Consider the following 27,466-nt stretch of genomic DNA (forward strand, 5'->3'; position numbering starts at 1 on the left):
ATTACTGAGACTTTTAGTTAAATAGTTCTGATTTTTTTATAATAGTTGCACACTCTCTAGCTCTGTTATAGTTTGTTTACCTTTTACCCATTTGAAAGGTCACTGTTATAAGTGAAAAGAAGAGGGAGTGGTGTGATAGAGACTAAATGTTCTTCCTTGTACGTTCATTTTAACAGATTCTTGTTCGTGTTTACGACTAACTTTACTAATGATGCTTCGAAGCTCTCGCGTAGGGAGCATACTTCAACACGTGGGCTACATTCGCCGGAAAAAATACTCACGGAATTGTATTCTTTTTTTTTTTTTGCTCGTAAAATAAAATATGTAACATATTTAAAACAAAAGGAACGCAGAAAGTGGGTGATTCTGTAGAATGAGAATCAAAAACTCAAGAAGAAATTAAAATGAAAAAAAAAAAGGTGAGTCGCATTCTTAAGTCAAGAATCTTTGTTATTCATCTTAACCCGAAAATAAAATTTGTTAACCAAAAAAAAGAAGCCCTATATGAGGTTCGTTTTCTTTCCACTTATAGCTAGGCTTGCTTCATATTTTGTTAACATTCAATGTATAGAAGAAGATTATTGATATTTGTTTTCGTTACTTATGTTATGTATATTATCAACGTCACAAATCAACCTAATTTTGGACTTTTTACAGAATAAAAAATGTGTTATTGCATCAATTTTCACCTAAACAGATTTAGTTAAACTGAAGACTTTGAATCAGTAAATTGAAAAACGAACCTGACTGGTTCGGCCTCATCAACGATCAATATTGAACAGGTGGCAGTAATTAATTGACTGACTATTACTGGCTACTAAAATTAAAGTAGACTCAGCCACAAGCCACAGATGATCCCTCGCCTGTAAATACATTAATTGCGTATAAAACCTTCTGTTACAGAAGGAATATATAATTTTAATCATTGTATAAAACCTTTATTACTGAAATTACTTGTGGTAATTTCTATACTCCGTCTGTTTCTAATTGATTCAATTTTTAGTTTTTTCACACATATTAAGAAAATTATTTGAAACTTAACTATATATGTCTTGTTTTTTGTAATTTACAATTTGCTATAACTCAAAATAATACTAATATTCAATGGTTTTTTTCCAACATTTGCAATTTATCAATAATTATAACTAATTAATATTGCATAAATTTTTTTAAAAAGAGGATCTTTGTGAAACAAAAATATTTTCTAGAAAATGTATTAATGAAAAACAGAAAGAGTATACTTTAATTCCGTAAAAATATCTGATTTAAAAAGTAACAGAAGAGCAATGATTGTGCAATATTTTCCGATTAGCCAAAATCAAAACTATGGTTTAGCCACGAGACCATGAACAATTTTGTATAAAAAGCTATTCAAAACACGTCTAACGCTAAAACTAAAAATTGCCTTTTGGTTTTGTATCAATATTCAAAACTGGACATCTCTCTCAAATTTAGAAGTAACTAAGTAATAAGTTTCACACTCATTTAGCTAACTGATATTTCTATCTTATATTTATGAAATTCTGTAGCAGCTGTTAATTAAAAATAAATACTCATAGCTAGGAGATTAGCTCTTCAGGGCATATTTATTGGTGGGTTGTTAGAAGAGGAGTTCTTAATTTTTTTATGAATTAATTGCGTACTGTTTGGAATATAAGAACCCATGATCTCTTAGATAAAATTTTCTCTTTTATTGGTAGGTTCTAATTTTGGGTCTCTTATTTTTGAAAATATTATTTTTTGAAATTTAAAATTTTTAAATAGAATAGAAGTAGTATAGAATATCAAGGATTACATTTATATGAGGAAAAAAATCAATGTAATTTACTCCTCTTTGGTTTTCTCTGCTACTTCCTTCTGGATGACTTGTATCTGACTCTGCTCGATCGACCTATAATACATTTATTTTTACCAAATTTAGTCTTCACCGGGAAAGATATACAAGAGAAACAAATATCTTGAGTAGGATTAGGTTGGCTGACCTTATGTGGCTCTTATATTCCTCTGTGCTTTCATCGGTTGTTACTACACCAGTGAAGTTTTCAAATCTATGTGACTAATTGTTATTATTCATGTAGACTATGTGACTAATTATATTAATTCCATGAGATTGAAAGACGCCAAATCCTGGTATACTTTAACTTATGTTGGGTATTGAATATTATATTTTAATATATTTTAAAATTCAGCGTTATTTAATTGTGTATTTGATAAAAGTACACTATAATACACTGTTATCGAATTAAGTATTTGTTTGATGTATTTTGAAATACATTAAATTCATATGTTATTCAATAGCACAACTTTGTTATTCCTCTCGATATTAACATTTTTTAAGTATATTTTGTGTTCTAATTTTATATTTGTAAGATTGACATGATTAATTCTTTGCTATTTGAATAAATATTATAATTTGGATGTAATATTTGTAATAAAATATAATCAAAAATGTTAACCACAATATCTTACCTTCCTTAATTACAAATTTTTAATGAAAATATCTATACAAAATCACAATTCAATAACATAACTTTTATTAACAATACACTAAAATATATATAAATGAAAGAAAATTTATGTCATGGTTTACCAGAGGTTAAATCGTAGTTTATATTCTTATTAATAATGGAAAACATACCCATTAAGGGCATCTTTATAGGGGAAACTATTTTGGGTGTTCTTAGAGTAAAAATATTATGAAAATAATGTAAGATCATTAGTTAAGATCTTTTATTAAGAAGTTAGTTATTGGGAGAACATGTTTAAGATCATAAGATTTAATAATATAATATTCTTAAACATATTACAATTATAAAAACTTATAAAATAACATTTAAATTGCAAACTTATAAAACTTTTACTAAAATTCAAAATACAATACCAAATTTTTATGAAACAACAAAACATTGTAAATAAAACTTAAAAAAAAAAACCAAACAAACATATTACTTAATTAATTAAAACACACAAACATTATATTTAATTAATACATAGTTTAAGGTCCAAATTTATTCCATATATTCGGCCAATCATGTGAAGCCACGACAAATTAGAACTGGGCTTAAATCAGTTCTCATTCAAGATCAAAAAAATAGTTCTAAGCCCACTATTCATTATTTTTCTAATTTTTTTAGGTTTACAACACTCTTGATGTTCTCCCTATAAAGATGGTCTAACCAACTTGTTAAGGATGTCTTGCGCTACAAGCTATTGAAGCTTATCCAACAAATGGTACCTTGCCTGAGGCACTAGAACTATTTTTCGCTGGCAATGCTAGAACATCTTAAGCTGTTTGCAATTTCTGATTCTTATTCTAGTTTGTAATCATTAATCAATGATGCAATTGTCTTCTATTGTTAGTTTTGGAAACCGCATGGGCTCTGCTTCTAAGTTGTGTGGAATTCACTCATTAAAGGGTAATGTATTATAGTGGGAATGAGAAGAAGAACCTGTCTGCTTGCTAGTTTTTTTGTGTTTTTTGGTCCTGCATTGAAGTTACTATATATGTGTAATATTTTCGTTTAAGAGGTGGTCTAATGCCTGAGCCTAAGCTCATTAAAATTAGTGGGAAACTTATATTTTTATTCTTCAAGGTCCACAATTGGCTTCGATTTGTTAAGTATTCAAATAAGCTAATAATTACTAAAATATATTGATTGATTCATAATCTCTTTAGGACGGTTTATTTTTTATTCTTGAGATACAAGAACATCATTAAATGCCAAGAAGAAAATTGTCCTTGTTTCCAAAAAAGCAGTATTTCCAAAACGCTATTGGAAATTATTTACTTGATACACAAGACCAAACAATAATTAAGACAATACACAAAAGTAAGTTGTTTCCTTTTCCTTTTCTTATAATGTAAAAAAGGACATTAATTCTCTTATATATACCTAGAGACGCGACCCTAATCATCATAATCACAAACCTTCACGAGCTTTCGATCTTCTATTCTCAAATACTCTTATACTTTTCTCTGCGTTTTTAGGGTTTTTCTTTCACAATGGAGAAGTTACTTGGAGGACAAACTAACAATGGATCCCTTAAGTCAAAGACGAAGATCGTCTGTACTCTCGGACCTGCTTCGAGATCTGTTGAGATGGTTGAGAAGCTTCTCAGAGCCGGCATGAACGTAGCCAGGTTCAATTTCTCACATGGTTCTCACTCGTATCATCAGGAAACCCTCGATAATCTCAGAACCGCCATGGAGAATACTTGTATTCCCTGTGCCGTCATGCTTGACACAAAGGTAACCCTAATTGTCTTTTCAACTCCTTCTTATGCTGTTTAAGATTTGATTAGGGATTTAAATTTAACTCTATTTACTCTTTTTTTAGGGTCCTGAGATCCGAACCGGATTTCTCAAAGAAGGCAAACCGGTTGAGCTAATTCAAGGTCAAGAGATCACAATCTCTACAGATTACACCATGCAAGGAGATTCAACCACAATCTCCATGAGCTACAAGAAACTTGCAGAAGATCTCAAGTCTGGCGACGTGATTCTCTGTTCCGACGGCACAATCTCTCTTACCGTCTTGTCCTGTGACAAGAGTCTCGGTCTCGTTCGTTGCCGCTGTGAGAACTCTGCTGTTCTTGGAGAAAGAAAGAACGCTAACCTCCCTGGTATCGTAGTTGATCTCCCAACACTCACGGAGAAGGATCAAGAGGATATTTTACAATGGGGAGTTCCCAATAAGATTGATATCATCGCTCTTTCCTTTGTTCGTAAAGGATCTGATCTTATCGAGGTCAGGAAATTGCTTGGAGAGCACGCCAAGAGCATCATGCTAATGTCAAAGGTAAGGACTGAGAAAAAAACAGAACACTTCTTTTTTTATCTTCAAGTTAAGTTTGATTTCTTAGTATACTAATATTGTGATGTTTATTATTACAGGTGGAGAATCAAGAAGGAGTGATGAACTTTGACAAGATTCTGGAGAACTCTGATGCATTCATGGTGGCTAGAGGTGATTTGGGAATGGAGATTCCGATCGAGAAGATGTTTCTTGCTCAGAAGATGATGATTCAGAAGGCTAATGCTCTTGGCAAACCAGTTGTCACAGCTACACAGATGCTTGAGTCAATGACCAAATCTCCACGTCCCACTAGAGCCGAAGCCACCGATGTAGCTAACGCTGTTATTGACGGCACAGACTGTGTCATGCTAAGTGGAGAAACCGCCGCCGGAGCTCACCCTGAAACCGCCGTGCTTACAATGTCAAGGATCTGTAAGGAAGCAGAGGCCTTCCTTGACTACGACTCAATGCACAAGAAGATTCAAGAAATCGTTTCTTTGCCGTTATCTCCTATTGAGAGCCTAGCTGCGTCAGCTGTTTCGACTGCAAGGAGTCTATGTGCGGCTGCGATTGTGGTTCTCACCAAGGGAGGCTACACTGTGGAGCTTGTGGCGAAATACAGGCCAAGCGTTCCGATTCTATCTGTTGTTGTGCCGGAGATTACTCGTACCGATGATTTCGAGTGGTCGTGTTCTGAATCTGCAGCACATGTGGCTAGACGTGGTTTGATTTACCGTGGAATTGTTCCGGTTATGGCTACGGGAGCTTCAGCTAGGTCTTCTAACAAGGACTCGACGGAGGAGACGATTAGGTCCGCCATTGAATTCTCGAAGAAGAAGGGGATATGCAAGACGGGAGATTCAATTGTGGCGTTGCACAAGATCGATGGTTCCTCTGTTGTCAAGATTTTGTATGTGGAGTAGAACACAAGGTTTTTTTTTTTTGACACGGGGTCAATTGAAGTTTTATTTTTTTGTGGGGTCGAATTTAGAGTCTTGAGAAAATTTAATTTTTGTCAGATTTCTAATTTTGGTGGTTTGTTTTCGATTTAGACATTGTTTTGGACCTTTTGGTTATTATTATTAAAGTTTTTGACATTTATGGATATTTTATATTCGAGACGAGAGATGCGAATCAATGATGTTTAAAAAGAAAAAAATTTGTGGGCTTGATCATATTGGGCTCATACGTAAAGCCCCAAAGGCTTATCTTCTATTGTCGGCAGATTCGAAAAATTGGAAAACCAATTGACACAAATTAAGGTTTATCACCGGATCGAAGTTGTTGGATCCGGTTAACGTTATTTTTTTGTAACCGATGAAGAAAGTTTATGAGCGTGACCGTCCATTTTAGAGATTTTAAATGTTTTGTTTTGGGTCTTCAAAACTTTAATGGTAAAAAAGAAAAAAGAAAAAAAGGATTAGAGAGAAAGATAGCAAAACATAGCAATCATCTAGAAACCGAAAAAGGGAACGAAGCGGTTAGCTTTGCTGCAAGTATTCATCGTAAAGCTTTGCTTTAAAAGGAAAGTTTCCGATAATAATGCGCATTAGTTTATTCATGAAGAGGTTCGTGCATTTTTCTATCTTTTAATTTTGGAGTTATCTTTTCGTTGTTTTTCTTCATATTCTTCGTGTAACATGTCAAATCTGTGGACAACACATATTGATAACTTCATAGTTGTAGACAATCGTGTCTTTTTTTACATGCAAAGTGCGTATAGTGGCCGATGAAAAGATGATAATGAAATTTATACACCGATACAAAAATACAAATAAAAGACTCGTCAATTCATCACTCATTATTATGGGAGAGGGGAAATTTGGTAATATTAATTACTACTTGTCCGCCGTAAAATGTTACTGTACTATTTTATTGAATCGTAATGATTGTGCTCGCTCAATTTTCTAACAACAGGGGACTAGCTACAGGGAACAAGGGAACAAGGGAACTAGCTACACAGGCACTAGCAACTGGTAAGTGTTTTGGCAAAGGTGCAGTTCTGTAAAGAATATTTATAGTTGTCGTTGTAAACGTAAAAAAACCAGTTTGAATGAACATATGTAGTACAAGTGTCCAACAATATAAACCTACGAATAAGTTTGCAGCTGCTGCTTCGGGTCCAAATTAAAGTAAGTATAAAGGTTTTTTAACCCAGAAAAAAAAAATTTTAATGTTTAACTCCTAAAATATAAGTATATACAAACCAAATTTCAAGATTTTTTTTTGTGAATTATTAAGTTGATATATACTAGTATATTTTTAAGTAAGAAAACGTAAAGGATCTGGAGTGTAATAACTAAGTTCCTTAAGACAGAAGACTTAGGGATCTGGAGTTTGTTTTTACAAGAAACCCATCATTAATCACTGTCCTTACTTAGCATCTTTCTAAATAAACTAAATTATTAGCCATATGAAAAGGCTTATATGATGCCCAGATTCAAGGAACAATTCACATGCTTCATGAGCTGTGTTTTCCTCTCAGTTTATCCAGATTATATAGGTCCATATTTGATATTTTCCCCCTATACATTGTATGTTCTGAAAATGAGATCTTATTTCGTCCCATTCTCCTTCACCCAAATAACAACATAACCGGCCTAGATGGGAATTTCTCATATTATTACCTATATAGTTGTTGTTCGAGAAGTAATTTGCATTAAGATTGTAAACATAATTTGCATAATCTAAAAGTAACGGTGGTTTAGTAAAATGAAAAATGTCTGGTTGCTTGAGATTGTCCATATTATAAGCTTGTGGACTAGTAGTATGCATATGAGTTGATAACCGGAAAAGACCGGCATTAAAAAAAAAGTTTGATACATAAATGACAACAGATTCACTAATAGTTGATCTTGACCAAGAATCGGTGACCATTAAAGTATCTACATATTATTCATGTCATCTAATTTATTATCTAACTAATGAAGCTTAAATGTTGAGAACTATATAATGAAGCTTAAATGAGAACTATATATCCGGTGTGGTTATACTTGACGGCTCAACGATTGAAACATTAAGATTGTGTCCATGTATATGAGTGCTGATAGCCTGATATGCTTTGTAGTCATGTACATATATATGTATCAGCATCACTACGAAAATTATGTAAAAGTAGGCATTGAAACATTAAGGTTGTAAACATAATTTGCATAATCTAAATATTTATATATGTACAAGTTAATCACAAAGAAGCATAACACCAATGACATCCCTTTCCCCAAACTAAAATCTAAGTAACCAATGATCTAACTGAAGTCCAATGCCTAAGAAACCTAATAATCTTCTTATGTATATATATACGAACTAATTACACGATTTAAAACCCTACACAAGTAATCAATGACACTCTTCAATCATAATTAATAAATAACCTTCTCCCAATATTATTTAGTATATAAGTCTTCCCAAAAGATCAAGTCATCAAGATCATCACACGCTGACTTGCTACCATCCATCATTGCCCCATCGGTTGCCGGATTCATCATCAGAGGATAAGAAGATATCTCCGGCGTCGCAGTTGTGTTCACATCGGAACTTAAACCGGTTTCTTGAGACGCACTCACAAGAGAATGCTCCAACTTGATCATACCCTTGTTATTAGTGTCCGAACCTGCCCCGTACCCCGAATCAGATCTGAAATTTTGGACAGAGTGGTAAGGGAAATTGAGGGTTTGGGTAGGGAGGTAAGTGTTGTTGACTAGTGCGGTTGAAGGATGGTGGAGGACGGGTTTGAGTTCATGGCTGGCACCAGAGAAGCTTGGGCCGGGTTGACTCAAGAAACCTGGATCTATGAGAGGAGGGAGAGATGAGAAGTCTAAGAGATGATCAATGTTGTCAAGAGAATCAATCCTTGAGAGTTGGTTTGGGGTGTTAATTGTAGTAGTAGAAGCGTTCTTGTGAAAAACCCTACACACCACCCATTCATCCTATAACCACAACAAACCAAAGAAAAAAAGAGAGAGATCAGTTAATTATAGATCGCTAACTAATTAATTACGGTCCTAATTGAATTTTATATTTTGAATTAAATCTTGAACTAAGACGTATAAAAAAGAATAACTACAAGATAAACATTCCCACACCAAACAAAAACTTCTATGCATCAAACTCGGATCTGTTTTATTGAACCGACCGAACCAATGTTTTGACATACCCTTGCAGTTTTGGGGAGGTTATTGTACGAATATTTGCCATCAAGACGATACTCATGCATAACCCAATTGGTCTTTTCACCTTTAGGAGCTCTTCCTTTATAAAACACAAGTGTTTTCTTCATCCCAACAAGACACCCTTTGCCTCTAAAGATCTCCTTGTCCTTCCCGGTCGCCTTCCAATAACCGGACACAGTAGCACGGTTCGTCCTCATCCCGGTTGGATACTTCCGATCCCTCTGGCAGAAAAAGTAAAACTCCTTCTCCCCCATCTTTGCAATCTCTGCACTCAAAATCAATAATCAGAATCTTGATGGATGATCATGTTTGAAACGGTCAAAATAATAAGAAAATCTTGATTTGACTTACTTGGTAGATCCCATGGCTCGTTCTTGTTGAGGTCGGCTTGACCGATCGCCGCAGCTGTGAATCGGATGTTGAAGACCTTCTCTTTAAGGTAGTGAGTTATAATCTCTTCATCAGTTGGGTGAAACCGAAACCCTGGAGGCAAATCCACCACCTCCTGATCTCCTCCTTGATTCACAACTACACTGCCTTCTTCCACCATCTTATCTTTATGTATGTTTTAATCAAGAACAAGAAAAAAACCCTTGATGGATTTCAAGAAAACAAGAATTTCCTTTTGAGGAAATTTATTTAAGGTTTATCGATCGAGGGGTATGTGTTTATAGCAGATGCACGTAGGCGCTGAAGAAGAAACAAAGAGGTTGAAGAAAGAAAGAAACAGAAGCAAAGGTTTGAGAAATTTGAGGAGGAACTATGCAGTTAAAGGAAATGAAAATAAAAGTATGTGAAGGTAGAAAAAAAATGTCTTTATATAGAAGGAAGATAAGAATTAAGAAAGAAATCAATAATTGTTTCTTTTTCTTCTAGTATTCATTTTTTTTTTGTTCTCTCTCTCTGTATTTTTTTTGGTGATGTAGCAGAGACACGTATGCTCTAAGCAATTTCCTTACTTGTTGAAAAAGCCCGCACAATTTAGAAAACACTTAAAAATATCTTAAGTAATATTTGTATGAAATTTAGAGCAATTAGCATTTTTAATATTGGTTGTAGGTCTAAATACAGTTTTACATACATGTTATTGAATTTTATTTATTTTTGCAATCCTATTTTCAATTATTAAACATAAAAGAAAAATAATTTCTTTTTTAGATCCATATGGACACACGTCTGTCGAATAATGTTATGGTTAAAATTGTATTTTTACAACATCTCATAGGACTATGTCAGTAAAAGTCATCTTATGGCTTCCTTAGCCACACACCAAAAAAAAATGGCTTCGAACCTTCGATAGCCACATGACATGCATCTACCTTTTGAAAATAACCTCTTTTGGAAAGAAAATAAAGAGTCGTGTGGCAGAAAAAACCTTTGAAAGAAAATATACCACTCAAAAAAGTGTTAAAAGGTTTGGCTTCTCTTCGTATTATATGTGTGGACCCATATTATTGACAAAAGATGTTCCTTTTTTTTTTTTTTTTTATCTGTTGTCCTGCTAAACTAAAAGTAATCCCTAAGAACAATCTCAAAACATATTATTGTATGGTGTAATGTACTAATGTTCGTATTATTATATGAAGATTTCAAGTTTCTATGAAGATTTGTATACGAGAGTAAAACGAATACATCAATCACATAATTTGAGGATTGCATTGAGGATTGCAGTATATGGATATGACTGAGTGCTCCTTTCGGATTATTTATTTGAGCATGGTTTTTTCAATTGAAAAGAAAATACAAAATAAGTGATCTCGATTTTACAATTTACTTTCTAAAATTTGTATTGTGATCTAGTTTATGAATTTGGAATCGGTTCAGTCTTCTTTTAAGCATCAAACTAACTGTATATAAGATAAACTAAACTGAATTTTCTGATTTTTCAAATTAGATTATGGATTTGATGTCCTATCGTCGACTCAATCAACTTAATGTATAACATTATGTGTTTGTACTTTGTACTTTGATTAGATGTTTTTTCAAATGATTTTTCGTATATTAGTAATTTAGCAACAATTAAAATGGAAAAAGAAAGAGAGACGAAAATACTAATTAATTTTTGTGCCAATAAAGCTAGTTGGATTTTAATACTATTGAGGAAAAAAATATCCTGAGTGTATATCTTTGAAAAGTTTCAACTACTCCATATGACATCTAATCTCCAACTAACTTAACTGTCTAATTGTCTTTATTCTCCCCATTACATGGCATTATCAGGATTATTACATATTCAAACACGGAGTATACTTAGTTAAATCATTTTCTAAGTTGCACATAAATTCACATAGTATATGCTTTTCATACTGCGAGAAGATTAACAAAACTATTGAATAATAACAAATATAATTGTATTCCCGATATGAAATTATTAAAAGTCGTTTAAGTCAATAGTACTCGCAACAACTCACCGACTTAATTAAATTTTCAAACAACTAATAAACTCCTTGATTTTAATTACTAGTTAAATGCAACCTCGATTTTGACTGTTCGTATTATTATTGACTGACTCTTTCATCTTCTTTTTTCTCCTTTACCGATCGACTTCCAAAACAAATTCTAGCATCAACCTATGGTATTATTGTATTATATCGCATGAATAATATATAACGGAAACTGGATAAGAATAACTTATCAGATAACAAAATTGACAATACAATAATATAATGTGGACCGCAAGTTATGGAATAAGATTAGGGGCTTAATTAAATTATAAATCTAGCAAAGAGCTGTTCTTACATTAAAATTATGTATCCTTGAAATTTCTCATATACTATTGTATTAATTTGTATAAATTTCCGTATTTTAAATGTTTTGGCGCGTGGTCCCATTATATAGTAGAAGAAGAATACATAAGAGAAAAATATAACAAAATTTACGCTGCTGTTAAAAAATAAAAATAATTGAAAAATGAAAACTTAAGAAGGTTGACTTTTTGCTTCCAAAGGCAAAAGACTTCAAAGCAAAGGAGCCGCATCAATTTGGTGACGCCATCTGACGTAGACTATGACATCATCTACTCCCTTATTGGGTCACATGTGGCCCCAGCCCAGGCCTTTTAACTGTCAATAACACTCACTGTCTATCCTCGACGAGTCCTCTTCCATCATCTTTTGTGTTGTAATTATTTTCTTTTGTGTTGTAATTATTATTTCATGAAAATAGATATCAAAAACTTACACGAGAATTTTTTCTTTTTTTTTTAAAGACGATTTCACTATTTAATTTCTTCTCGTCAAAAACTATCGTATTATTATGATCAGATATAAAAACTTGATCATGATAATAATTATGATCATGATGTCATTCAACCATTCTCAAATGTCATGGCTACCACCACTAGTCCTCAGTCATGCCGTGAGTAATATATACACAGAAGTTTATGGATTTAAATAATTAATTTAAATAGTCTTTCCAAAAAAAAAATGTTTAAATTAAATACTCGCTTCGGAGTCAAGTGGGTCGTCGACTTACAATAATAACTATATACAATATACAATATAGCTAAATAAAATATAGACTTCAATTATTTGTCTTGTAAATATCTAAGACAGATTATTTCAGTTGCAGCAGCAAACAGTTTAGGATGGTCATATTACTATTAGGCAAGATTCTAAATTATTTCCCTAACCTAAGCATAACTATTGGATTTTTTCTTTCTTTCTTTCAAATTGCTTACGAACATGCTATTTGGATTTAGATTCAAACTGGAGCGATTTTGGTATCCAAACAATTATCAAGTTATTAACAGTATCATTATACAAAAATAGTCGATAGAGACTAGCTAGGTCCTAGGTGTTAAGAAAAAGAAGACAGCAAAATTCATTGGAAGTTTTTGTTTTTGTTTTTGTTTTTGTTTTGTTAAACTGTTAATTCATTGGAAGTTTACATGTCGCTTATATTGTTTCTTATTTATAATAATAATTTTGGTCATGTAAATATTATATTTTTGGCTTGAGGGGTCGTATAGTTTAATCAGATGGACTTCTCAATATAGCTAATAAAATAAAGGGAAAATAAATCAATCAAATCTCTAGTTTTGGACACTTGTATACCCACTGGTGTATATTATAATGTCATTTAGAGGTTAGAAAATAATAACGATTGTATGGCCGGCTCGCGTCACCTCGATATTCAAGATAATATTTTTAATCAGCCTAGATATAATGACTTATTTGATTTTCTTTTGTCTCTTAAGTCGTTTTCTACAAATTAGAAAGCGAATTTGCTTAACATAGAAGAATCGAGCCATGGACTGCCCTCAAAATTTTGTGTTGTCGACACACTATCCAGAATATACCTTATAAACTAATCATTTAGTATATTATAGTATATATAAACGCATCTAATTAATCATATATTACCGTATGCAGCGGCACCCACACCCACCAAATAATTTATGTGTGATTTCTATATTACATATCTTATGGTTTCTTAATCAGTGTGAACTTCACAATCACATATGCTATTTTTTCAACCAACATGTGGTATGGACTATGGTGTCCGCGTAAGCATAGTCTCGTTTTCTTTTGTCTGTATATATGATTTCCTAACATGAAAAAAAGAAGGTGAAAAAGAAAACACAAAACAAAGAATTAGCTGATGATGGCAGTAATAGAGCCAGTATTCACGTCATCACGTGATTTGCGTCTCATTCTTGATTTTTTTAGCACCATAAAAGATTCAAATTAAGTCAGTCTTTTCGTTTTATTAAGGATGTTAACGAATCCTTAAAAGTTAAAAGTTAAAACAATATATGAGTAATAAATCCAAGTCCTCAAGGTTGGGAGAAATTGCATTAAACCCTTGATATTTAATAAGTCTTACCCCACGTAGTTAAATTATCCAATATGAGTCATATGACAAATCATATTTACGATAATTCCAATGTTGGTATACGTTGTTTCTTGACCGTTCCCTTTGTATGTATTAGCAGAACTTTTGCTGGATCCAGGTTTAAATGGGAGTGGGACATAATCTTTAATAATTGATAAATTAAGACTTACGATAAAAGAAAGTTTTAGTATTGGCATAATACAATTCTTGAATGTTTCAAACCATTATCATTAAGAAAACTGCTGGCATAGAATTTCAACCAAATTTGTGAATCGTATGAGGATAAAAGAAACGTTGTGTTGTGAAAGTAACCCCTAAGATTCTCTTCAGAAAAAATGAATGTGCTTAGCTGTTACTATGATGTAGATGTATTTTGGGGCTGCTATATATTCTACCGTAGAATTCTTCTAATACGTGTCTAAATGATCCCGCAATAATGCAGGAAAGAAAAGAAACACAAACTCTAGCTTCACTAACAAGCTTTGGCAGTCATTTTTACCAAGAAATCCCTTCACATGTTCTACCTACTTCTGGGGTAGTTTTTTTTTTTTTGAGTAACATATAATTAAATTGATTTGCAAAAAATAAAAAACGTATTTACATCAAGTGCAGCAATTATTTAAACTTTTTTAATAAAACATTTGCTTCTAATTAAGTAACCAAAAAAAAAAAGGTGATAAAACGATATATAGCGGACTTGTTGTAACCTCAATGTTATAACACCGCTTCAACCACAACGCCGTTCGATTGTTAGCATAGTGCCAAGAAAAATACTCCACATATACGCCTTTGATGCTAATAAATGGGCCGTTTATGCTTCTTTATTTATTTACACTTGTGAATTTACCACGATGATGCAGATTTTGAAAAGCCGAATGTAAACGATGATTCACTAATTACGACAAAAAGCAAAAAACGATGATTCACCAATTAGTTGTGTGCAAGTTTACGATGATGATGATCTTTCAAGGGATATACGAAAGAGAGAACAAATGGAATTATAGTCTCCACGTGGATTTACGATACCGCAATCATAAACCGTCCAGAAAAGTTACATACACTAATCTTTTATTATATTATATTTCTATGAAGGTTGTGATATCAGTATTAATCAACGGGGACGAGGACGAGCACGAGCTATTTAAAACGACTTGTGAAAACGATTTTGCAGATTCTTTCATTCAATATTTCTCAAAAATGTACTACAACATTAAAAAAAAAAAAAAAAAAAAAAAGATATTAGCTCTGTTCATACTCAACATGCGTGTCCATATATGTTAGAATCAATAATCTCGGAAATTTCTGGAAAGCCAATAAAATAGTTCGATAAGAACCGAAATGCAAAAAAATAACAAACTAATTCAGTACTTTTTGATACAAGGTTGTATTTGATAATATGATCAAACAATTCAACATCAACTTCCTTTTTTCCCCCACAATAGTTTGGTAAATTTCTAAACATATAGACTCCTACGATTTTTTTTTTTTCAATCATGTTTATATATCGAACGGTTCCTAATTCGTCATTACGTTTTCAAATTAGAACCCTCTCTAGCGGCCTTGATAATGACTGTGAGAACTCATCAAGAGTTCCTGATTCAGGAAACTAGACTGTTGAATCATACTATGATCCAATTGATCTATACTATTATTGTAACTATAGTAGTTCATCATCTTCTTAGAAGTGTTCATCGTTTCTTCCGCAAAATCCAGTCTCTCTCTTTTGTTTCCGATCCCGCTCGTCTCTGAGGTAGGAGAGCTCAGCTGTGGTAACTTTTGATCCAAGTAATGGTTTCCGTAGATGTCAGGATTAGAAAAATTACTGACCATGAAAGAAAAGTCCGATTCGGTACGACTTTCAGGGGTTTCGTTTAGAAAATTTGTGAGGAACGTAAAATCTGTAGCGTCTAGTAAGTTAGAGAAAGAAGACTTCTGACGTTTAAGGGGTTGTTGTTGTTCGTTTTGCAAAAAAGTTCCGCGGTCTACGAATAATGGTTCGTTGTCAATTTCCTCTTGTTCTTGATTGCTTGTGACTGAAGCAACATCAGATGATGACACTGAAGCGTGTGATTTCTTGTATATCCGGCATAGAACCCAATCATCCAGCTGTAGGAAACAAGGAAATATAGAATTCATTAGAGTCAATATAATAAAACAATCAAATTGAAACAACAAAGAGACAAAACAATGGTTTATTAATATATTCCGGTCCTATAAGAACCGGATTATGCCTTCCGGTTAAAATAGTTGGCGATACCAAAAGAATAAACAAAACTTTAGCAAAAACTTACCCTCATGGAATATTCTTTAGATTTTAAACTCCTATCTCCGAAATTATTGACTTGGCTGCTAGAAGAGTTGATTCTTTTGGGGAATAAAGATTCGGCAAGACGATACTCATGCATGATCCAGTTGGTTTTAACACCTTTTGGAGGCTTCCCTCTATAAAACACAAGAGCTTTTTTTATACCAATGTTTTCATGAAACCCTTGACCATTTGATACCGCGATTAGTTTATCCGTTCCGGTTGCTTTCCAATAGCCAGACGCAGCTGCTCTGTTTGGTCTTGCTCCATTAGGATATTTCCTATCCCTCGGACTGAAAAAATACCACTCTTTCTCTCCAAACGGAGCCTTAGCTGATACAAACCAAAAACAACATGTTACAACTTATAACACTAATACAAAATAAAAAATGAAATATGCGTAGACAAAAGAAAGAGTTTATTGGTTAAATTAATTACCTGGTAAATCCCATGGATCGGATTTGTAAATATCGACATCGGCGATGATCGAAAGTGGAACCGGGGAAGAGGAGACTTTCTTCCTTAGGTAATGGAGAATGAGTTCTTCATCTGTTGGATGAAATCGAAACCCGGGTGGTAAGCTCGATCTTGGATCCTTGCTTATCATTGTTTCTTTGAGTGATACTTTAAAATCTTATGTGAATAGGAAAATCTTGATCGATAAGTAAGAAAAACAAAGGAGAAAGATTGTTTTTTTTTTTTGGGTGAGGAGCAAAGAGAAAAAAAAAAAAGGAACTGAGCCAAAGATTGAAATTTTTCGTAGAGCAGGTTGCGATGGCAATTTATGGTGTGTAGATTTTTGTCGTGTAGTACTTGTTTGTATTAAAATAATGAGACTAAATTTAAATAAAAATACAGAATATTATTTTCTGTAAAGTAAACCGAAAAGAAAATCTAAAATTAATGTGAAAGTAGTCAAAAAAAATTAAATAAAATCAGTTAGGATTGATTTCTTTAACTAAATAAAATATAGATTTTTTAATTTTTAGAATTTTATGGAGAGAAACTAACAAATGTATAACGTCATAGAAATCGAACTCAAGCATGTTTTATGAACAGAAGAAACTGGAAGAAATACTAATATTTTTACTTAAAATTTTGGTCGTTTGTACACGTAGTCTAAATCTTCTCCTAAATATATTAAATGTATCATATCTGTCTAATTAGACTTTTTAATGAAAAGACTTAATTATTTATTCATTTAAAATAAAAATTGCTAATAATGAATTCAAATTGGATTTGTTTTCAGAAAATGTATTTATACGGATTGAATCCGAATATTTGAGTGCATATTTTCATATAATTATGAGAAATGGTCCCCCAGCCTTTCCAAGAAAATATGCTAATTAGTATGAACACAAAAGTTCCGTTTTAAAATATTTAAAATAATTATGGAATTGTTTATTCGTGTCATTTGTATTGAGTGTGAATAATTGAACAAGTTTTTTGTTAGAGAAGTGGACCCAAATGAGACAGCTGTGTCCTATGGGATGACATCTGATTGGTTAGTTTTACTTTTGTCCTAACCATATCCACGTAAGCCCAGATGCGGCTGATGACGCAAGCATCATACACTAGACTTCTGGTTAATAGAATCCTTTTCTCAGAGTTATAAAAAAAAATTGTTTCGAGAAAAATTTGTAAATGAACATATTGCATACTGGCTATTGGCTATTGATTTTAGACTTCTAGCTAATATTTACGATGTTATAAAACTATTGAAAATATTATCATTTATGTTATAATAAGAGGGTTTTAGGGAATTGTTCTCTTGTATTATTATCTATCCTATAGGATATAACATATATATAGTGATACAATATTAGGGTTTTAGGTTATACACCAGATCTATTAATGGACCGATAATGGACATCCATACAATATATAATATTTATAACACTCCCCCTTGGATGACCATTATAAAAATGTACTTCCAAATGTGCATGTGAGATGCTGCCTCGTTAAAAACCTTACCAGGAAAACCCAGTGGGAAAAACCATGGTTAAGGGAAAAAGAGTGCAGCGCGCTTTTACTCCCCCTCTTGAGTACATCACTTGAAATCTTCGAAATGTCGCAATCCAATATGATGAAGTAACTTCTTGAAGTAACTTCTTGAAGTAGTGGTTGAAAACGTCTTGGTAAATAGTTCGCCAAATCTTCACTTGAACAAATGTATAGAACATATATATCACCGTACATCACCATTCTTCTGTAGGCTGTTGGTCTCTTAAATGACTCATCTTGATTATTATCTTCATTTCTCATGGTCTCATTAGTGTATGTCAGAGACTTTGAAGTTGATAGTCTTTCACCATTGGAATCATAATATTCCTCTCAAGATGTTTATCTTTTGCGTGTTCTTTTGTTGTCTCATTAAAAACCTTTCAAGGAAAAACCCAATGGGATAAAAACCATGATAAGGGAAAAAGAGTACAGCCACGCTTATGATCATATTTCTCCCCCTGAAAGCATCATCTTCAAGTTATTCATTATGATAATTTATATAATCTTTTCTGAACTGTTATAAAAATCGCTTTCAGGTACAAACTCATATGATTCAGCATATATTATACTGGGTCATTGAACTTCAAGTCATATGAACCCCTTTCATATAGAAGATATATTTGAACTTTAGGCCCAAATATTCTTTTACATACAATCTTCCAAACAATCATCTTAGTATGATACTACAAGACCATTTTTCTATGTAATCATCTTACGATAACATCTCTTTCATCAGATGTCAAATCTGTAATCTCAAGAAATTTCATGAAATATTTGATATTATACAATCCAATTTCTCCATCTTTCAGGAGTAATATTTCATCATTGATTATTTCTCCATAAATTCTTTGGTATGTGAAATCTCTACCGGAAATCAGATTATCTTTTCATGATCAACATATTTCGCACTTGTTCTTGTACCTTTATTTTAACAAGAACCACTTGTAAGTGCAGAAGAGACAAATGACAAATAGAATTTTTTTTTCTTTTAACGAGGTTCAGCGAATGCCTACTTCCTCAAACTTTGTTGAAAATACTTTTTGAACACAATTACAATTAGTGTTCATCTCGGATTTACACAACCCTAAGATATTCACTTAGCTTGTTCCCGATTTATTTTCAACACACTATGAGATCCTTAAGATCAACAACAATGATCTCTACACACATGATTTTCTCATAGAGATAAACTCTCACCCTTTTCTCTCCAAAGGTGTCAAAAATCATCAAGACTTTTTCTTGCTTTTACAATGTTCTCGAGAACTATAAATTATTGCCTCTAGCAATATAATCACTTTAAGGGATACTTCTGACAGTTTGGAAACCTTCTAGATAGACTGAATCAAGTCTTGCCTTGTTTTCAAACTCATAAAGGATCTACATAGTTGCTTCCACCATATGAGAGTGCATTTCTCATAATAAATATCAAGTATTTACTTTCTTTTTCATAAAGATCCTCTTATGTCCCACTCATTTTACACTTTGAAGTATAAGGACTGCAAGTCCAAATATTATCTCTTTAAGAGACTTGAACTATTTCATAGTTACTTCTTTCAATGATTAACCAATCATTCTTTGTGTACACTCTTCAATAAAACTTTTATATTAACTGACCCTCGATTTTCATCAATAACATCATCAACTGCAACACTGCATGCAAACATATTACAACGTCGATTTGCTTATTGGTTCCTTTTTCATTATAGACATGACTCAACTTGTTGAGATTTCCTTTTATTATGATTCTCAGGTACCTAAATCTCTTTCTTACTCATGTCTACATCTCTTCTAGAGATTTTTCATAACTCTTTGCTTCCTCGGTGCCATTTTAATTTATGCTCCTTTTTATTTTCCGAGGATGCTTATATTTGGAACCATAAGTCTATCACACTTCATGCGATCGTTAGACTTACTAGCAGTTGATCTTATCCTTCTAGGACATTAATATTAATTGGAGCACAGCTGGTATATGTGACTTTGCCACTATCAAGGTCAGTAAATGCTTCTTGCATTTTTTTGCTAAACTTTGCAAATAAATTATCTTTTCAACTTCTAGCGCGCACATTTCTTTGTACGAGGATCAAGATAATTTCTTCCAGTACTTCTGTTCCAGCTGTTTATTTTCGAAAAATACTTAGGTTCACCCCTAGGGGTGAACCTCTCCATTCACCCCCTCTTCTCTCAGCCAATCAGAATCTTCCATCTAATATTTTATTTCAAAAATAAATTAAAATTATATTAAAAAGCAAACCAAATTAAGGAAACAAATTCTGTATACTTTTAATTAAGGAAAGTTAAATATTGGCTTGGTTTAGATTTTTAAACTTAGAATAAAATTATGTCGGTTTGGGTTTACAAATGAAGTGGTTAGGGTTTAGATTTTACAATTAAAACGAAATTATATGTCGGTTTGGGTTTACAAATGAGGTGGTTAGGGTTTAGATTTTACAATTAGAACGAAATTATATGTCGGTTTGGGTTCACAAATGAGATAGTTAGGATTTAGATTTTACAAGTAGAACAAAATAATATGTCGGTTTGGGTTCACAAATGAGATGTTAGGGTTTAGATTTCACAATTAGAACGAAATTATATGTCGGTTTGGGTTCACAAATAAGATGGTTAGGGTTTAGATTTTATAAGTAGAACGAAATTATATACGGTTTGGGTTCACAAATGAGATGGTTAGGGTTTAGATTTTATATATGTCGGTTTGGGTTTATTAAAGTACGGTTTAAGTTTTTTAATTTTATAATAATGTATATAGATTTTATTGCCTTATTTTATTAGGGGGTGAATGGAGAGGTTCACCCCTAGGGGTGAACCCAAGTATTGTTCATATTTTCTCCCCCTCATGTTGGAAAGACTGACTCACTGAAACAACAGTCTCTACATCTTGAGTCCAAATTCTCGAGATATTCAATCTTCAAAAAAGATTCATATCCAACATATTTCCAACATTATTTCAAATTCCATCTTATATCACTGTGGTGGAGCAACCAACATGTATAACACATTTAAATGGAATATATCTGGTTTCTGACCCAAACCAATTGTATTGGGGAGTACTCATGATAATTCTTTGGCATGATGCGAATTATTTGATATATAGAGTCATTTATGTCAATTACTTGACATGCTTTCACCACCATTGTCAATTAACCAAATACTCTCGCAAACTTCATGTTGCAATTTAATAACAAACATATATAGTGGATGATCAGTCCACAATATCGCTTTGTACATACCACAAAATTGACATTATCCAAATTCATGGGGTTGGTGAAAACCATATAGTCGGCTTGCTTTGTAAAGCAGCACACATAATAAATCACTAAGAAAACTCTTCAGGTTCTCTAGTGAATGTTTTCAGAAATTTCTGATTATTCTTTTGCATCATTATTGAACCGGAATGGCTTAACCGGTCATGCCAAACAGTGAGATTTTCATTAAACCTTCTGGTTTATTATAAGCATTTTATCTTCTAGATAATGCATGTAATCTCTAAAATATGTAAACTTATGATTTCAAAGTATTTTCTTTGCTTATTGTCTCAACATGATTACGTTTCAAATCCTCAAGATTTGTTCTATCATATGAGTGATTAAACTCATTTTAGGTGTGAACTGTTCTATCTGTTCCATCACCGTTGTATGTGGGATTCATCAATTCTCCCCCTCGAGATGATGACACTTCATGTCTATCAATCTCGATTTGAATCCCACTATGTAATCAATAACATTCTCAAATTGGGTCGTGTATTATATCTTAGACCCTTTTGATTTTGAGACTAATTGAGAGACTATAACACATTTAATATCAAATTGTGTTCTCATAGACAATAGTATATATACTCTTCAAGAGCTTTCAATACTTTTTCTACTACTTCTTAATATTAGTAGAATAGTGGAAATTGTCTCACACTAGTTTCTTTCATCATATATATATATATATATATGAGATAAGTACATCTAGTACTTAATATTCACTTTTAGTGGAGAAACTAGTTGATAACTTTATATATCTTATCCATATTTGTGGTCACTTTTATATAGCAACTTTCTCATCAATGGTGTGGCTTTTTATTTTATAACATAAAGTTATATTCACTTCAAAGAGTAAACCAAGTCAATAGGATGTGATTCACATCAACATCTCATAATTTACACAGTCACAAATAACAAAATCATAATATTTTTACTATATTTTATCTACAAGACAAATATAAATTTGTGACTTTAAAAGTATATATTCTTTAAAGAATTTTAGTCATTTACTTTCTTTAGATTATTTTAAACAACTAGTGAATTTTTATGGTCATATACTTGGACTTAAACCTTTTCATAGAAGTGATGCCAAGAAAATATAAGCAATAATCATTATTCAGTAAATTTTCACTTGATTTTCAATTTATTCACCAAAGGTTGATTTAAAATATTTCATCATGATATTATATCTAATTTTGATTAGATTTAAATTTGTGATTAAACAAATAAAGTAATTCACAAACATTATAAACAATCATATAAATGAGTACTGTTAAATAAATATTAAGCATCATTTATTTATATATATATATATATTTTTTTAATAAACATTTATTAGAAAATAGTATATATATATATATTTTAAGTGGAATAGTAACGTGTATTGTAAAACAATAACAAAACCATATCTCGTGTGTCGATCTATTATATCGAAGTATATGACGATCAATTTCTATAAAATTGTTTCCGACTGTTACTATGTCATATGAGTTTAATGATCAACTATATATAATATGATGGATTAGTAGTACTTATCTCGGTAAAGACATCAGTAGAAATCAGAGACGGAGACACCATCGGTGAGCGATTATTTGCTTAGTCCAATTATTAGACCCACTAAAACCAGCCCGAACTGCATATAAACGATACCGTGAGTATATTATAAATCGAGTTCAATTGACAATAAAGTATAGATCTCGATAACTAAATATTAAAACCGTGAAACTCAGTTTACTAACAGTAAAACAAAGGGGACAATAATCGATGATGGATAAAATAATAATTTCAATGTTATACATATAGTTAACTTCAAGTTTGCTGCTTAATCTAAACTAACTAAACCATTTATATTTCAAACATGTGTAATAATAATATAAGTCAATAACCATGATCATACACACGTATAAAGCACACGTATGATTGGGTAACACCACAAACAATAAAATAATGTGATAACAAACACAGTTTCTTGTGAGACTATAATTGAATTAGCATGTCCGATAGTCAAAGCATAAGCATAGTAATTAGTAAGCGATAGGCAATAAATATAAAGTATAAAGCAAAACTTATCTCTAGGATGAACGATGAACGGTTTGTTGTATATTAATGTTTATCGGAGAACGGAAACGTTAGAAAAAGGGAGGTACAATCGAGGGTTTTGACCGAATTTTTTATTTTTTAGGCGGCTAGGGTTAAAGATTCGTGCTGATAACGTGTTATAACAAGAAGGTTTTAGGGAATTGTTCTCTTGTATTATTATCTATCCCATAGGATATAACATATATATAGTGATACAATATTAGGGTTTTAGGTTATACACCAGATCTACTAATGGGCCGATAATGGACATCCATACAATATATAATATTTATAACAATTTCATTGATTTTAATAAATAAATTAATTAACATCGGTAAAACAGTAAAACCCTAACGTATTAATTGCGATGATCGTTGCTTTCTCTGATTCATTATTTTTTCCAGAATTGTTTGGTTAATTGAATTTTCCCTATTTTCCTAACATAGACAGCAATTATATGATTCATAAATGGTGAAATTAGGTAGTATCTACAAAAATAGAAATCAAACATATGAAAGAGATTTTCTTCTTCCTTCAAATATATAAACTAAAGGGATAAGAACAACTTTAAAATGAAAACAACCTTTACACAATTTTCTTTCTTTCTTTTTTCATATGAATTCATCATCGTTGGCTTAAAAACATACGACGTTCTGCGGACGTTCAATAATTATGTAACTAAAACTACCCAAAAAAGAAAAGAAAAAAATGCATTGAATTGCGGATGTACAATTCTTATAAAGTTGGACGAATGATAAAATAAACAAACGGATCGAGATGTGATTGGATTAAACGAGATAAGAACTAACACAAAACGTTCCACTGATAAAAACAAAAGTAATCTTTGACCAGTACCACTCTCTATACCATGTGTAAAGGCTACAACAGATCAATAATTTGTTGACAAAGAAGAAAGACCAATAATGCTGATTTAGTGTTATAAATAAATTACGTACGTGTTTTGTCTAATGAAGCAAGTATTAAACTAATCTTAATTTTGATATGTTTCTTGGTGGGATGCAAAACAAGTTTTAAACATTTGTTTCTTAGAAAAGAGCAAACGTGGAATCATAAACACCCACATGATCTATTTTACGTTTTTCTTTAAAACGTACTTAGTACTAACTTAGTTAATTATATTTGAATTATGTTATTAAACATACATAATTCAGATAAAGCTCTGCTAATCAAAGATAATGACATGCCACATTGGCATTCACACACACACGCAAACCACACGCTAAGCCAATGCCCTCCAAAATACCCTTGATTTTGATTTTTATAATTTTAAATACGTGGCAGTTATTAGTTTTTCCTGCTAATTTATATTTCGGTATAATAATAGTGCGCAATCAATTAAACCAATAATAAGTTGAACCTTAGTTCACCGTATATATAAAGATACTTCATATATACAAAGCTTTTTCTATTCAGAAAAAACAATATATATAGTATATGGCTGTCAATTACTATAATTTACCAGAATAACTAAGGGATGATTCATAATTATCTCAAATAGATAATATTAAGCTTTTCGAAAACATGAATAGATGATTTGATACTAGTAGTTAGGTGTTTAGCTAGCAATCTAGCATTATAATATAAGATAGTATTTAAAAGTATTATAGAAATAAGTCTACCTACTCACTATCAATTGATTTTATGTAAGTTGAAAGTCTATAAAATATATCATCGTATGGGTTATATATATTAAAAAAAATAAAAAAAAATTGACAAAGATAAGCAAGGCACTTGTAAGGGAAACCTATTACGAAAAAAAAGAAGAAGAAGTAATTGTAATGTACATGTTACACGACAAATCTTTCAAAAACAGTTTCAATTATAGAATGCGTCGCAATTAATTGATCAAGTGTGACTTTTTTTGTTTGTTTGGTTTGTATGAAATGAAGTTTGTCGTACGCAAGTAGTAATGTAGTTAAACAAAAATTTCAAAGTTACTAATAATACCCAAAAGTCTCCCTCATATACATTTAGTATTAAAATATTTAAAATCCACCAATTAAAACGTCGTAGTAAATTAAGAAGCACGGAAATTATATTAGTCAACGTGCCAGCAACCACACGTGTGACTTTCGATTTGTCTGTATGTCAACAATTTTGCACCTAGCTAGAATTTATAGGTGAGCATGTTCATTTTAATACGCTTATAATCGTTGTCGAAGAGGAAAATCTTACTGTATGGATAGTTTGAATATAACTTAAAAATATATATAAACTATGTTAAACGTTAATGCTACAATGACGAATAGTGTTGATTTGAAAAGAAAGAAAAAAATTATACCAGACGAGTTATTTGAATATAGACCAGCACACATACATATACGCCGATCAATATTAATTATAGAAACATTTAATATTGTTCGGATGTTCAAGAAGTTCTCTCTGTCAACATTCGAACTTATTTGATGATATATTATGCATGTATTATATTTTTTTCCTATATACTTGTTTGGTAAGAAGTTGAATATGCTAATAAAATAAATTTGACAAGATGTATATATGTTGAGAACTCTATACTAAGAAATCTGAATGTTTGCACCACGATGAAAAGAAATAGAGGAATAGACGTGATAAATGAAACAAATACGACTGTGCGTAACTGCGTATAGATGACTTGTTATAAAGTCTAAGCTGTAGGAATATAATAAGGAAGACGGCTGTAGAAAATTTGGAAAACGCCAAAATCTAAAGGAACTTGATAATAAGACAAACTGGTAAAAGATAGCATATGCCAAAAGAATGAAGTAAGTCCACACTCCTCATAAAAAAAAGTTTGATATTATCCACTTGAATGTAACTGTTTTTTAAAACTGAAAAAAAAAAATCATGTCACAGATTGATTTATGGATCAGGTCACTGTATTATTATATAAGATTGCAATGATTCATCAAATTTGGTTCGTAACTAGCTAAGATATGTAATGGTTTTAGTGATTGTAACGTTCTTTCTCTCATTTTACTATTGTATAAATATCAATGGGCATCTTAGTTGACATCCTTTTCTTCCTTTTTTTCTTTTCCTCAAGTCTCTTTATATTTTTGAGGTTGCTTTTTTTTTCGTTTCTGGAGTGATGGGTACTAACTTAGCTGAATAGTGGGTCTCTTTACGTAATTTAGGAATGGTATTTTGTACTTTTAGCACTTAGTTCCTCCTCTTTCTTTATCTTTCTCTGCTTTATAAAGATAAAGATATGAAATATTATACACATAAATATGGGGTATGGATCCTTCTATTAAGAAAATATCTAGCAAAATGATAATAGATTTTTGTTTATCTCCTCATCAATAAGTGTGGTCTTGGTGTGGCTAGATACAATGAACGCTTACTTGTTCTACTCAAATTTGAATACCCACTTGTCAAGCTTGCAACTACTCACCAATCAACATCTTCTACTTTAAACTTCTCCAAGACTTGTTTCTTTTTCTCTACCCTAAGTAACATGTATATTATTAAAGAAAATAAAAATCTCTTCAACAATGTTATAATTGGCCATGCGCAGTCTACAATGGATATGTTGAAAAAAATCGAACCTTCGATATGCAAGCTAATAAAGCTGTGCAAGGATACTCAAATCTGTTTAATTCCGTGTGTTAGAAGCAAATATCCGATTGAAGTTTACATGAACGTTATATTATTTATAAGAAAATATTGTTAATGACTTGATGTGTAACATTGATCTTCGAAGTCAAGTTGGTGACATGAGATTAGAATGGGTGGGCGTGTAAACGGTCATAAATCAAAAGTAGTTCAGTTTATATGATGACAAGGCAACTCATCGATCTAACGTATAAGTTCCAATCTATTATAATACCTTTGACGGGTCAATGCCAATCTCCAAGTCTTTATGCACACACACTTATCTTCCAAGTTTTCTTTTCTTTTGATCGACAAAAATAGTTTTCAACATAGAACTCAAGGGAAAACATATTGGCCTAAATTGGGAATTTATCGGGATTTTTGATATAGACTACACATGGGGAAATATTA

The 27,466-nt window shown here is 31.9% G+C and overlaps 3 protein-coding genes across 3 annotated transcripts; 1 reads left to right on the plus strand and 2 right to left on the minus strand.

Moving 5' to 3' along the window:
- The first annotated feature begins 3,944 nt into the window (after positions 1-3,944).
- LOC104744510 (putative pyruvate kinase, cytosolic isozyme) lies at positions 3,945-5,887 on the plus strand. The gene is made up of 3 exons (XM_010465575.3): positions 3,945-4,249; positions 4,338-4,799; positions 4,895-5,887. Exons 1-3 carry the CDS (start codon positions 4,004-4,006, stop codon positions 5,717-5,719), a joined length of 1,533 nt encoding a protein of 510 aa, XP_010463877.1. The 5' UTR covers positions 3,945-4,003; the 3' UTR covers positions 5,720-5,887.
- Positions 5,888-7,925: 2,038 nt separating this feature from the next.
- Positions 7,926-9,907, minus strand: LOC104744511 (NAC domain-containing protein 46-like). Its single transcript, XM_010465576.3, has 3 exons — positions 9,320-9,907; positions 8,953-9,233; positions 7,926-8,725 (listed from the first exon to the last, which is right to left on the minus strand). Exons 1-3 carry the CDS (start codon positions 9,516-9,518, stop codon positions 8,183-8,185), a joined length of 1,023 nt encoding a protein of 340 aa, XP_010463878.2. The 5' UTR covers positions 9,519-9,907; the 3' UTR covers positions 7,926-8,182.
- A 5,236-nt stretch (positions 9,908-15,143) lies between these two features.
- Positions 15,144-17,129, minus strand: LOC104744512 (NAC transcription factor 47). Its single transcript, XM_010465579.2, has 3 exons — positions 16,548-17,129; positions 16,096-16,442; positions 15,144-15,910 (listed from the first exon to the last, which is right to left on the minus strand). Exons 1-3 carry the CDS (start codon positions 16,714-16,716, stop codon positions 15,356-15,358), a joined length of 1,071 nt encoding a protein of 356 aa, XP_010463881.1. The 5' UTR covers positions 16,717-17,129; the 3' UTR covers positions 15,144-15,355.
- Positions 17,130-27,466: the final 10,337 nt, after the last annotated feature.

This window comes from Camelina sativa, chromosome 15 (assembly GCF_030686135.1).
Source record: "Camelina sativa cultivar CO46 ecotype springtype chromosome 15, ASM3068613v1".
Taxonomy (NCBI): domain Eukaryota; kingdom Viridiplantae; phylum Streptophyta; class Magnoliopsida; order Brassicales; family Brassicaceae; genus Camelina; species Camelina sativa.